Source organism: Orcinus orca, chromosome 5 (genome assembly GCF_937001465.1).
Source record: "Orcinus orca chromosome 5, mOrcOrc1.1, whole genome shotgun sequence".
Taxonomy (NCBI): domain Eukaryota; kingdom Metazoa; phylum Chordata; class Mammalia; order Artiodactyla; family Delphinidae; genus Orcinus; species Orcinus orca.
The window spans coordinates 54,225,491-54,237,698 of record NC_064563.1 but is presented as its reverse complement, the minus strand read 5'-3'; the positions used below and the strand labels follow the sequence as shown (position 1 = coordinate 54,237,698).

Genomic DNA, 12,208 nt, shown 5'->3' with positions numbered 1-12,208 from the left:
TAATCGTGGCAGGCAGACAGTATGAACCGAGGCAGAGAGACATGGCTAAGTGTGATGTGTCAGGGAACTGAGGTTTGAAGCGGTTGGATGTAGCACAAAATGATGGAACACGAAGCTGGGAATGAAAGCTGGGCCTAAGAATGACAGGACCTTGACTTTCAATTTGAACCACTTTGTGTAGGATTTTAAAGCGTGGTGTGTTGTGTTTAGAAATGTCTATTTTAGAAAGATTGGTGTGAAGGATAGCTTGAAAGGAGGAGAGAATTGATTGAAATAAACAGTCCCAGCAAGAGATGGTGAGGGCTGTTGTATGAAGAGGGTTGAGTAGACGGATATGGTGGACTTCTGGAGATAAAATCCTTAGCACTTAGTGGACAACAGGAGCATGGAACCTTGGGCTCAGCCAACCTTAAAGGTATGGGCAGGAGAAAGAAAAATCTCTCTGAGAGACTGGATGACGGAAGAGAAAGGAGGGGGTGGATTTCACCAAGAGTGGCGATGCTCAGCAGTGTCAGTGCCTCAGAGGGAACAACCAGGACAGACTGAGAAGAGACCATTACAAACAAGAGATCGAGGTCACTGGTGAGCCAGGAGAAATTACTTTAGAGTCCTGCAAGAATGGAGCACACAGCTGAATGCTTACAACATTCAAGCTATATCAGTATTCCCCAAGAAAGTCTCTGACATTTATATGCATTTGTGTAAGGGAATATTCACAAACATCCAGCTGTCCAGGTACTTGGACTGGGGGAGAGGGAATAGGGAAGCTTAGAGTCAGTGCTAAGTTCAAGTGTCCCTGAACAATAGCTCTGCCTTGTGCTTTCTAGGGTCTCAGAGAGCCCCCTCCTTGCAAACACCGTGACTCTAATTGTGCCGTTTTGTCTTATTACTATCAGTATACTGTAGAAGGTAGATGCTTGGAGACTTCTCTTCCAGTTCCAAGTGGGTCCTCATTTCTAGCCAGGATGCTTGTAGTGGATGCCATGGTGTGTCACCCAGTTTCCCTGTCCACTGCTGAGGTGCTCATTTCCACCTGCTGGGAGTATAGGCGGCTAGCGACGGTTCTCACCTGGGAGTTGTCCTCGGCTGAAGAGTGTCCCTTCACCCAAGATCATAACCCCTGGGACGGGGATGGGGGACAGCCTGCATGCAATGACTAGTCAATGGAGGTGGGGTACAGAGGCCCCCATGCCTCAAGGTAGGGTAATTCTGAAGAGTCATCCCAACTCCAGAGCTCCTGTGGGAGCAGGTGAAGTCTTTGTTCCACTGCATTGCATTGACTTCCTTCATCCGCTCAGTCCAGGCCTTCTTCAGTCAGTCCCCACTGGCGTTGATTATGAGGCACATCCCGGTTAACCCTCTGTGTGAATCTCGGTGATTCTCAGAGTCTGTTTCCTGGGGAACCACCCTAATTTGACGACTGTTTCCGGTTTGGTTGCTTACCCAAGGCGGGATGCCAATCAAACTCTGTGGTCCCTCTGACTTTTGCTTCTGAGCCCGTTGATGTGTCCAGTGGGAAGAGCCTCTCTCCCAGCAGCTGGAATGAAAGTCTTGGCATTGAACCTTCTTGGCTCCGACTGGCTGGACCAATATGCCAATGAATGGACTATTTGAGGAGAGGAAGGAACCTGGGAGTCAGCTGCCTGGCTCATGTTGAGACCTGCCCATTACATCCCAGCCCTGAGGAGAGGTCTGTGAGGTGGGGCGATCCCTGGGTGCAGAAGTGGGTCCCGCTCTGCACCTCCCTCTCCTGCCACCCTCCTTACGCTTCCCGGGCTCCTTATGGCAGCTGGTACTCACCATCCTACATCTCCTTTCTTTTGTTCATATTTTTTTTTTTAGTCAAGAAAAATGAATGTTGCAAACACAATTGAGGGGCTTCCCTGGTGGCACAGTGGTTAAGAATCCGCCTGCCGGTGCAGGGGACATGGGTTCGAGCCCTGGTCCGGGAAGATCCCACCTGCCGCGGAGCAACTAAGCCCGTGCGCCACAACTGCTGAGCCTGTGCTCTAGAGCCCGTGAGCCATAACTGCTGAGCCTGTGTGCCACAACTACTGAAGCCCGCGTGCCTAGAGCCCGTGCTCCGCAACAAGAGAAGCCACCGCAATGAGAAGCCCGTGCACCGCAAGGAAGAGTAGCCCCCGCTCACCGCAACTAGAGAAAGCCCGCGTGCAGCAACAAAACCCAATGCAGCCAAAGATAAATAAATAAATATTAAAAAAAGAAAACAACACACAATTGAGATATTTCAAGCAAATGTAGGACCTCTCTTGAAATTTGTTGCAGAAACACCACTGCGCAAACAAACTACTGGGAAGCACAGCTTAGAAACAAACAGCAGCTGCTACCATTTGTGGGCCACTTCTCCCCCTTTTCCTCATTTCCTTCTAATCCCATTCATAATAAAACCTGCTGCTCTAATGGCCTAGTCATTTAACAAACACGATTTTTCTTTCCCATCTTGAGGCACCTCCCAGGTGGCCTTGACAGTGACTTTTAGCTCTGGGGTCTCCGTCTGCAGAGCTCTAGGTCCTTTTCCCATGTTTTCCTGTCTCATGGTTCCATCTGGGATGATGTCCACAGCTCCCTGACCAGGTGGGGCATAGCTGGAACTTCTGGACTTCTCCATCTGTCGGGACATGAGTCTGGAGTGGGGTTTCTTGCCTTCCTGTCTTTATAACAATGGATAATGCTAATTGCAGTCTTTGTGAGTGACTAAGTGCTTCAGCTGTTGCTGTTTTGTCCTATTTTTTTCTTTTTTAATTTGTTTTCTATGTGAGATCTTTGAAGACACAACACAAAGGGCTATTCTTGGGCCTGATTTGCTGAAGACTGTCACTTTAAAGAGCTCTAACTTGTCACCTCCAACTCATTTGTCCCCTTCCCTGTGAATAGCAGCCCCTCTCCCTTTAAATGCTGCTAGAGGTGTGGGATTCCTCAGCTTAAAAATGATTCCTGTCAGATATTAGGTTTGCTGACTACGTGCAGGTGTGGTGCTAGGCCCTCACTTACTCTTCCCCAGAGCTCTGCTGGGTAGATGTCCTCCCCGTTTTATCTGCGTGGAGACTGAGTTGCTCTCCCAGGGGAGAGATCTGGGATCACGCCGCCAGACAAGGCAGAGCTGGGGCTCGGCCCAGGCCTGTCTGAAGCTAAAATCCAGGCTTTCCCCCCGCCTGCTTCTCAGTCACCGTCACACCATATGGCAGTGCTCTGTAAACCTGTTGACTGGAGAGGGGAAATGCTTTTTAGGCCAGAGGCTGACGTTTTTTTCATTTGTCCCCCAGAGTTTTTTTTAAAGTGAGTTCGTGCCTAACATTTATAAACGAGATCTCACATGAAACAAAATGTTCAGTTTTTCTTCAAAAAAATCTTCAGACCTGGCAAGACTGTGCTCATAGGTTGACATGACAACGATTGGTTCCAGCTGGCCCCCCTGCCCCCCAAAGGGGACGTGACTTCCTCAGTTTGTCACAGGCCCCTGCGGCCCCCTCACTCTTTTCCGTTACTTGCCCGGCCTCTGTGGACATGGATGTTTGTGATTCGTGAGCTGGGCCTTTAAGGAAATCATTTCTGTCCGGTTAGGAATCAGAGGAGGCCAAAGGCACTTTCTGTCTCTGAGTTGAATCTTACAGGCTTTGATTTTTCTTTTCGACTTTTGGGGATGGTAATTCGGTAATAATATCCCCGATTATTGGATATTTATTGAGCGCTCTAACACAGCTGACTCTGAGGGTTAGCGGACACCTGTTCGGTGCTAAGAACTTGCATAGTTCTCCAGTTTCGTTTGCATTCTAGATCCTGCCCGGGACTCTCCAGGTCCTGCAGGAACTGGAGGCCAGGCCGCAAAAGTGTATTTAGCAGAGGCAGCATTGTCGAGAGGGGAGATGAATCCAGAGAAATACTTTCTGAGAGAGGAAGTTAGGTTGATTCCATTTTCTCTTGGAAACTGTTGACTTCTGCAGGGAAGATTGCCCCACAACACGGGAGCACTCCTTTCTGAACTGCCAGTGTTCAACACAATGAGCAGCTCAGAAATGTCAAACAGAAGAATCTTCAAAATTGGAACCCCTTCAGGATGGTGAGCCTTTCAGTTTAGCCCGAGGTACCTACAAGTGTATTTCCATTTGACAGTGAGAAATGCATTAATTCTTTTTTAAAATTGTTTCAACGAAGTCTTGTTTCCTTTTGTCTGATTTAAACACATCTCATAGAAATGTAAAATAGAAACAAATAGATTTTGACTCATCTCATAGCCACAGCTGAATTAAATTTTAATGCTGTTTAATATTAACATATGAGAGCCCCCCCCAAAGCTAAAGTTGTTATTTATTTGCTTATTTTAAATGCGTATTTGCTTTTGATGAAGACAACGGCTAGAATATCGTTTTGACTTTTTATTGTTTATTTTCTTTCAGGACCCTGCAGGGATCTTTGAATTGGTGGAACTTGTTGGCAATGGAACCTACGGACAAGTGTATAAGGTGAGTTCCTTGAGCTTGAACATGGCTTATGTGTGATTTCGGTTCATGAATGCTGAATAGCAGTGCTGTCTGTTCTCACTCATACATGTCTCATAACAGATTTAAAATGAGATAATATACTTGTTAATTGACTCTCCATCTTTTTAAATGTATCTGTAGTCCCACTGCCTAAACCGGATTCTGGGATTTGGGCATTTCCTTCATTATATATTATAGAGCTTATAGCTGACACATGCATTCTGATGGTGCATATATGAAGCTCTTTAAATGTTTCGTTTCTTTACTTTAATCACTGCCAGAACTGGTTTTCAAAGGCGTGAAGGATGCTATTTACTTTAGAAATTTAAGCTATTAAAGTATCACAGCTGGAAAAGTAGATTTGTTACTGGCCTAGGGCATGAGTTAAATGAATTTAGTGAACAATGCTAGGAGAAAACTGGCCACCTCACAAAGAAAGGCCTAATGGCAGCAACGACTCTTACAAGATAGGAAATACTTAAAAGTTAAACTTGAGCCGAGATTGAGCTGAGGAATGAAAAGTTCGTCTCTCCTTTTTACTAAATTTTTACTTACAAATTCACTCCAAACATGCTTTTAAAACATATTTTCTCCCAGAAAATGATCTGAAAAAGTGATTGTTTAGAAAAGTGGGTTGATTCTCCTGATTATCAAAAGAAAATGGAAATTAACTTTTTGGACTAAAGCTCAGGGGGTTTTAGTGAATGAGCTATTGAAATAAATGCCTTCAAAACAAACCAACTGTTTCCGCATGATTATTTCAAGGGAAATATCCGTCACTTTCCAGCGTGGTAGTGATATGGGATGGCATTTTCACTACAAATTCTCTCTTGTTGTTCTATTTTTTAAAAATTACTTCTTTGAGTCCTAAACTTCTCTTAGTTGATTGAAATTATTGTAGAAGTAATCTAGATTGTAATATTTCCGATTCTACAGAATGTCAAAAGTATATGTGTGTGTATATACATACATACATATATATATATATATATACACATATAAATACTTAAGCCTTTATTTACCAGGAGGTACCCTTTGGTGTCCACTCCAGGGGAAAATTTCCCTCTTGCAAGAAATGATTATTTCCTAAAATGTCAACCCCCTGCAATTAGACAGAATGTAGTCTACTCCAGCTGTTCACTTGACACTGATCCTGTCTGACACAAGAAAGAAAGGTGTCTCAGCAAATGCTTTTAAATACTTTCAGTGAAGATAATCAGGTTGGAAGATTGTGCTATTGCATTTTGAGAAGTTGGATTGAACTTGTGAATTAATGTGAGCTTATGAATTAAGCCCTGATTTAGGTAGAGAATTACTTCTGTTTCGCTGTCAATTTGGAGAAGCAACTCTGTATAATGCTGTTGGTTTTATAGTGCCATTCCATTGTCCTGTGCTTCCCACCTGTAGAATACACATCTGGGAGATGATTCACAGCTTTGTCCACTAGTCCAAGAGGTGGACTGTATACACTCTTGCAAGGGAGGATAACAAAGAGATAAGGATTCTCAATTAAGGATGAGAATGTTTGGAAAATCCAAAATTAGCCCTAATTTCTTGTTACTTGAAAAAAAAAAAGGAAACAAGTCGCAAGAGGTCTCAGATCTTCAGAGAGGAAAGAAATTCACCAACTACGTTGTTAACACTATTGTTCTAAAGGATGCCCTTCTCTTAGAGGTTGATACAGAAATTTGGCTTCTCTCAAGCTGAGGGGAGACTGCAAAGGTGGCCATGGTGATAACATTGGACTTTGAGACAGGAGGCTTGGTTTCTTTTACCAGCCCTATGTATTGTTTTGTGGTACAGCAGCTTTTCTGCGCATTAGTCAAGTGAGAGTGTTTGCTATAAATGTTTTGGGGGCTTGGAATGATTTACCTGAAGGATTAATCCTCCGTGCCCAGTTAAGGGTTTGGTTTCTAGACGACCCAGATGATATTAGGTGGCACCCCCTCAAGAACAGAGACACCTGGGTTTTCTGGGTCACTAATCCAGTCCTGCTGTTACTCTGAGCCCTGAAGGATTAAAGCTTAATAAACTGCAAAACCTGAACTCAAATACACATGAACCCGAAGAGAAATAATTTAGGAAGTGATTGTCCACATTATAGGTTATATTTAACTTTTATGGAATAGGTATATTTCTAAAATAGTGTAAACATAAATATAAATTTTTAAGCCCTAGGAACAGATTTCTGTACCAAAAAAGTCTGTGATAAATACTTTCTTTACATTAAATCTTTGATTTTAATTTTTTGTAACCCTGGCTTTTGTTGTTCCTGGATTTCATAAAATGAGGTATAATTTTACGTACAATTATACAGATGTAGCCTTTCTTTTCTGGAAAGATTCTTATAAGTTTCTTTTAATAAGCTGTCCTAAGAGAGTCATAATATAATTTTATTTACAAGTAGTTTTTAAGAAGTAGACTTAATTCAATACACAAAAAGTATATGTAGATATTAAGAGAGTATTTCTTGAAGTATATCTTCATATAAGCCACTTAAATCTAGATGTGGAAACATATTTTATATAAAGGTCATTAACAACACTTAGCTTTTCAAAGTTGCTTCTAGCCTTACTCCCAAGTCTAGCTTGGTCTGTCTCTCCTTGGAAGGTTAGATTTGTTTATCGTTTTGGTCCCAGGTGGTCAAGTGGTAGTTCAGTATCTGTTTTTTGCTTTATTTTCTAGACAGATTGCATAAATAATGAAGAGTAAAGAGGCTCTGTCAGGGTTTTTTATGAGGAAATCATCTTCTTGGGCCTATGGCTCCCATGAAAAAAATGAACCAACCAAAGGCCACATACCCGTTTGCTAAAGGCTTTGGCTATGCATTGGCATGCCACTTATTGGGACCTAATGGAATCCAGACACATTTTTGTTAAAATAGAGTAATTATTTTAATAGGTCCAAATAATTGTTTAATGTTTATTGCTAAAACACCATTAAATCTTAGCCACAGATTTCAAGAATGAATGTTAGTCTATCCTGTTTCTTAATTTGCCCTTTGGAACTGTATATTCGTTATTGCAGAGATGGAGATGTACTTTATTCTGGGGTGACAACGTGAATTGGGAATATGGTGGATTCCTCAGTATCTCTCAGGTTTCTCTTAAAACCTCCTCTAGGTTGTAAAGTCTGAAGTAAAGAGGCCATATTGGTGGTTATAGTACTTGTTGAGAGAGAACACTGTGACTGAGTGTGTTGTGTGTGTGTGTGTTCAAAGGGTTTCAAAGGTCCTTATAGGTCATCTAGCCCAATCATGCCTCTGCCAGCGTCTGTTCAGCCCATCCTTGATCACCTCCACCTGTGTGGGATTCATTACCTCCCAGTCATTCCATTTGCCTGCAGTTCCCTTTGAATGTTCATTATCATGTTGAGCCAAGATTCTCCCTTCCTAAAATGTTTACCAGTTCAAGCTCCTTTCACTCCCTCGGAGCTATTTAAAAAAATAAATGTAATCTTCTTCCACAAGAACATAGTCCTTCAGATATTTGAAGAAGACTTCTCCCTTCTTCCCCCAAACACATACTTGTGTCTCCTCATCTCCAGGCAATGTAGCCACAGTTGCTGAATTAATTCTTCGTATGACTTAGACTTGAGGTCCTTCATTATCCTGGCTTCTGCCCTGAAACGATTCTAACATATTAATAAAAATAATCCTTCATACTTTAAAATAGTTTTCTATGTCATGAAACATTTTGTGTGTATTATCTGATTTCTGATTTAATTTCAATAATATTTTCATGCGAACCTTTTTCTCACCTCAGGGTCTTTCTAGTAATAGTTTCTTCTGTCTAGAGCACTTGCCCCTCAGCCCTCTCATGGCTAGCTTTCTCTCCTTCAGGTCCCAGCTCAAATGTTACCTGCTCAAGGAAACCACTTTTCATCCTTGTATCTAATAGAGCCAGCCATTGCCACTGCCTCCCTCCTCCCAATGACTTTCTCTGTCAACTTGTTTTTTTGTCTTCATGGCATTGCCACTCTCCGAAAGTATTTTACTTCTTTGTTTATGTATATATTAAACAATTTAAATGCATAATAAGGAAAAAATAAGGGTAGGGACCTAGTCCGTCTAGCCATCACTGTATCCTCCATCTGGTACATAGTAGATGGTGACCTGTGTGTGGCCCAGAATGGAGCTCTGTTTTCCTTGATAATTCTATTTATATTCATTCCCAGTTTTTTCAGCATTTCCCATAAAATGTCAGTCTGCTGACTTCAGATGTGCATATTTGGACAAAAGTCATCAGCAGAATTCTCTCCCTGTTTTTTATGGTAGGGGTGTGGATTTTATGTTAAATTAATGATTGATAGTCTGTAGAAGAAAGATACATGCTGGAAATTTAAAAACGAGGCAAATCAATTTTCTGGGGTTCACCCTCCTGGAAGAGGTTCTCAGAGTTTACTATGCAAAACAGATATCCCAGAGTTTACTATGCAAAACAAATATTTGAGAAATGATGAAAAATGTAGATTTCCAGGCATAACCTTTCAAATTTTGATTCAGTAGGTCTGGCTGGGGTCCAGGAATCTGCACTTCTAATAAGTGTATGGGTTCCTTCTGATGTTCAGGGCCCTGGGGCCACACCTCCAGAAACCCTGCAAAAACGATTGTAGATTATCCTGTTGTAGGGCCACTTGAGTGAATGTTAATCCTAATGTTTTTTGTAATCATTTACTGTAGGGTTTTTGTGCCGACTCTAACATGCATAAACTGAGAAAAGTAAAAACGCGCAAAGATCTGGACCTGAGATGTGATGCCAGCCAGTTCTGACATACTCATTCTGAGATTTGACTTTTGCTGCTTTTATTTGACATGCTTGTGATTACAGTTTAAGGTGGTTTCTGAGTAATTCAACTCAAGACCTGACAATTGATACGGTCAAAAACTGACCTGGCATAGACAGAAGAATCTGAGCCTGTTGCATGAGATTTCCTTAAATCTATATATTGTGATCTCTTAATAAATTTTCTGTTGAAGTGAGACAAAACATTTTAATAGTAGGTTTATTGATAGTCTTGCTATGGAGGTGATTCTATGACATACTCAGGATGCAATGTAGCTTTTCATATTCTGTTCTAATGAATCATGAATTATACTATTCACTTCTTGTTTGGTAAGGAGTGAGTATGGGAGAATGTTGTGTTTCTTAAATAATAGTGGCATTTGTTTTTTAAACAAAAATTCAAATATAAAGAATACATTATTTCACATTTGTTGAGTGCCCGTGACAAAAGCCCTGTGCTTTGTGTGGGAAGAAGGCAGAGCCAACCAAGGTGGTTCCTACTCTAAAAAGTGTGCAATCAGATTAACTAATTACTTAATGTTTAGTTAGAATGCTTACTGTGTGCTAAAGCTTCTCCTATATGGTGTCTTAGTTACTCCTCATGATTTTATAGGGGAGGAAACTAAAGCACATTTATTAAACCACATTATCCCTTCAAGGCGGGGTTTCTCAGCCTTGGCACTGGGTTGAGAAACATTGGGGTCAGATAGCTCTTGGTTGTGGAGGTGCTGTCCTGTGCATTGTAGGATGTTTAGCAGCGTCCTTGGCCTCCACCCATGAGATGCCAGTGCACCCCAAAGTCCTGACAATCAGAAATGTCTCCAGACATTGCCAGCTGTCTCCTGAGGGGCAAAGTTCTCCGCAGCTGAGGACCACTTCTCTAAGCGTAAGAGAAAATAACAAAAACTCTTGAAATTGATGTGCAAACAGAGACAGTGGGAGCGTAGAATGTAGGGCAATATGAGTCAGAGTGGGGACCTGAATGAATTGTGGGAAGGGGATTTGGAAAAAGCTTAGAGGCCTGGGCATGTGCATATGTTGGGGTATAATTTAACATTTTCATAAGTGGAAAGGAGTGTAATGGAAAGGACTTAGGAGCAGGACTGAGCTGGCGTCCAGTCTGTTTCTGCCTCGTTCTAGTTTTGTGAAGATGGCCAACTTGCTCTCTGAGTAACAGTACTGTTAGTAATAGTACAGTGTAGGGTTGTTATGAAAACTGAAGTGTAATGTGTGTGGAATCCCTCAGCCCAGTGCCTGACACAGTGTAGGCACTCAGCAACCTTTTCTTCTTCCCAAACACATGCGCCAGGGGGAGCCTGGCTTACCAGCTCTTTCCTTGGTCTTGGTTTTGCAGAAGAGTTTCTGATGTGCAAGAAGCATTCATAGAAGATGAGGTCAGAAACACACACATCTTTGTGCTTCACCTTCTACCTTGGAGTTCTTGGTTTTTTAGGTATGTTCAGAATTGCATTATTTATATTAAACCCAATTCTTAATTCTTCTTTATGGCATTGGATGATATAATTGCCATTCAGATACTATAGTTGGTCTTTGTTTAAAGAAAGACAACTTCTCAATAATTTGTAAGAAGAAGTAGGTTATAGTTGGTCTTTGTTTAAAGAAAGCCAATTTCTCAATAATTTGTAAGAAGAAGTAGATTATTAGAGGACGTAAGAAGAATTGGGTGTAGCACTCTTTTTTTACTGAGGTTTTACTGAGGTGAGAGTGATTTTTAAATAATTATATATTTTACAAATTTGGGGGGAGAATCGACAGTTCTTCTCCTTAAGATTGTGCAAGATCTAAGTAGAGAGCCCTTTTTATGAGATTCGTAAGGAGAGTGGGGTAGTAAGGACCTCACTTAGGAACTGAGGTTATGTCTTTATGGGTTTGGCTCTACCTCTAACTTGCCGTAGCTTTGAGCTTGCCATATCACCATTTAGAGCTTCAGGTTTTCTCATCTGTAAAATGAGGATAAAAATGCCTTTCCTGGGCTTCCCTGGTGGCGCAGTGGTTGAGAGTCCGCCTGCCGATGCAGGGGACACGGGTTCGTGCCCTGGTCCGGGAAGATCCCACATGCCGTGGAGTGGCTGGGCCCATGAGCCATGGCTGCTGAGCCTGCGCGTCCGGAGCCTGTGCTCCGCTATGCGAGAGACCACAGCAGTGAGAGGCCTGCGTACCGCAAAAAAACCCAAAAAAAACAAAAAAAAAAACCTTTCCTGATATATCCCATCAGGTTACTGTGAGATTGAAATGAATTAAGGACTATGAAAGTACTTTGTTAAATTTAAACTGCTATGTCCACTTAAGGTTTGATTATTGCTATCGTCTTTTATTTTATTACAAGGTAGGTGGCAGAGTCCTGTATACAGGGACTAGGGAAGCTTAATCCTGAGTCGACCTTTCTCTCTTCATCCTTGTGCCCATTAAGCTGTGTGTTACCAAGTACATGAAAGTCCCCTCTGGGTGGCCTGACCCCAGCTACAGATTCATTCTTGCACCCCTTCTGTTTTGTGATCTTCAGGCAAACAGGGTCATTGGATTGAGTGGAGGTCTCTCTGGCTTTGCCTTTGCCTCACTGACATTTGTTAGCTAGACAGTCACATTTCTCAAAGTGTGTTCAGTGGAACCCCAAGATCAGCTCTGTGAAAAAAGAATAGAGTGACTAAAGAGGTTTCATAGTGCTCCTAACCATCCCTTACTCTTGAAGATTAGCATTTATAGTACTTTGTTCTACCCAATATTTTCCCAATTTATTTAACTGTGGAATCTCCCCTCTCCTCTCCCTACCCAAGTAACTGCTTTTAATGCCTCTTGGAACTATTCCATAGAACACAGAAAATCGGGATGGCTTATGTCCGGGTACCGTAGCTGAGTGTCCATCTCCCCATTGCTGCAGCCTCCGTATCATCCTTTGCATCAGGG

General features: G+C 42.1%; 1 protein-coding gene across 7 annotated transcripts in view; it reads left to right on the top strand.

The window, feature by feature from the left end:
- The window catches only part of TNIK (TRAF2 and NCK interacting kinase), a 414,289-nt gene that overhangs the window by 89,562 nt on the left and 312,519 nt on the right, over nt 1–12,208 (top strand). For all 7 annotated transcript variants that reach the window (XM_049709762.1, XM_049709760.1, XM_049709759.1 and 4 more), the window contains exon 2: nt 4,416–4,481. In XM_049709762.1, the coding sequence (XP_049565719.1) occupies nt 4,416–4,481 (66 nt within the window). The remainder of the gene's footprint in view (nt 1–4,415; nt 4,482–12,208) is intronic.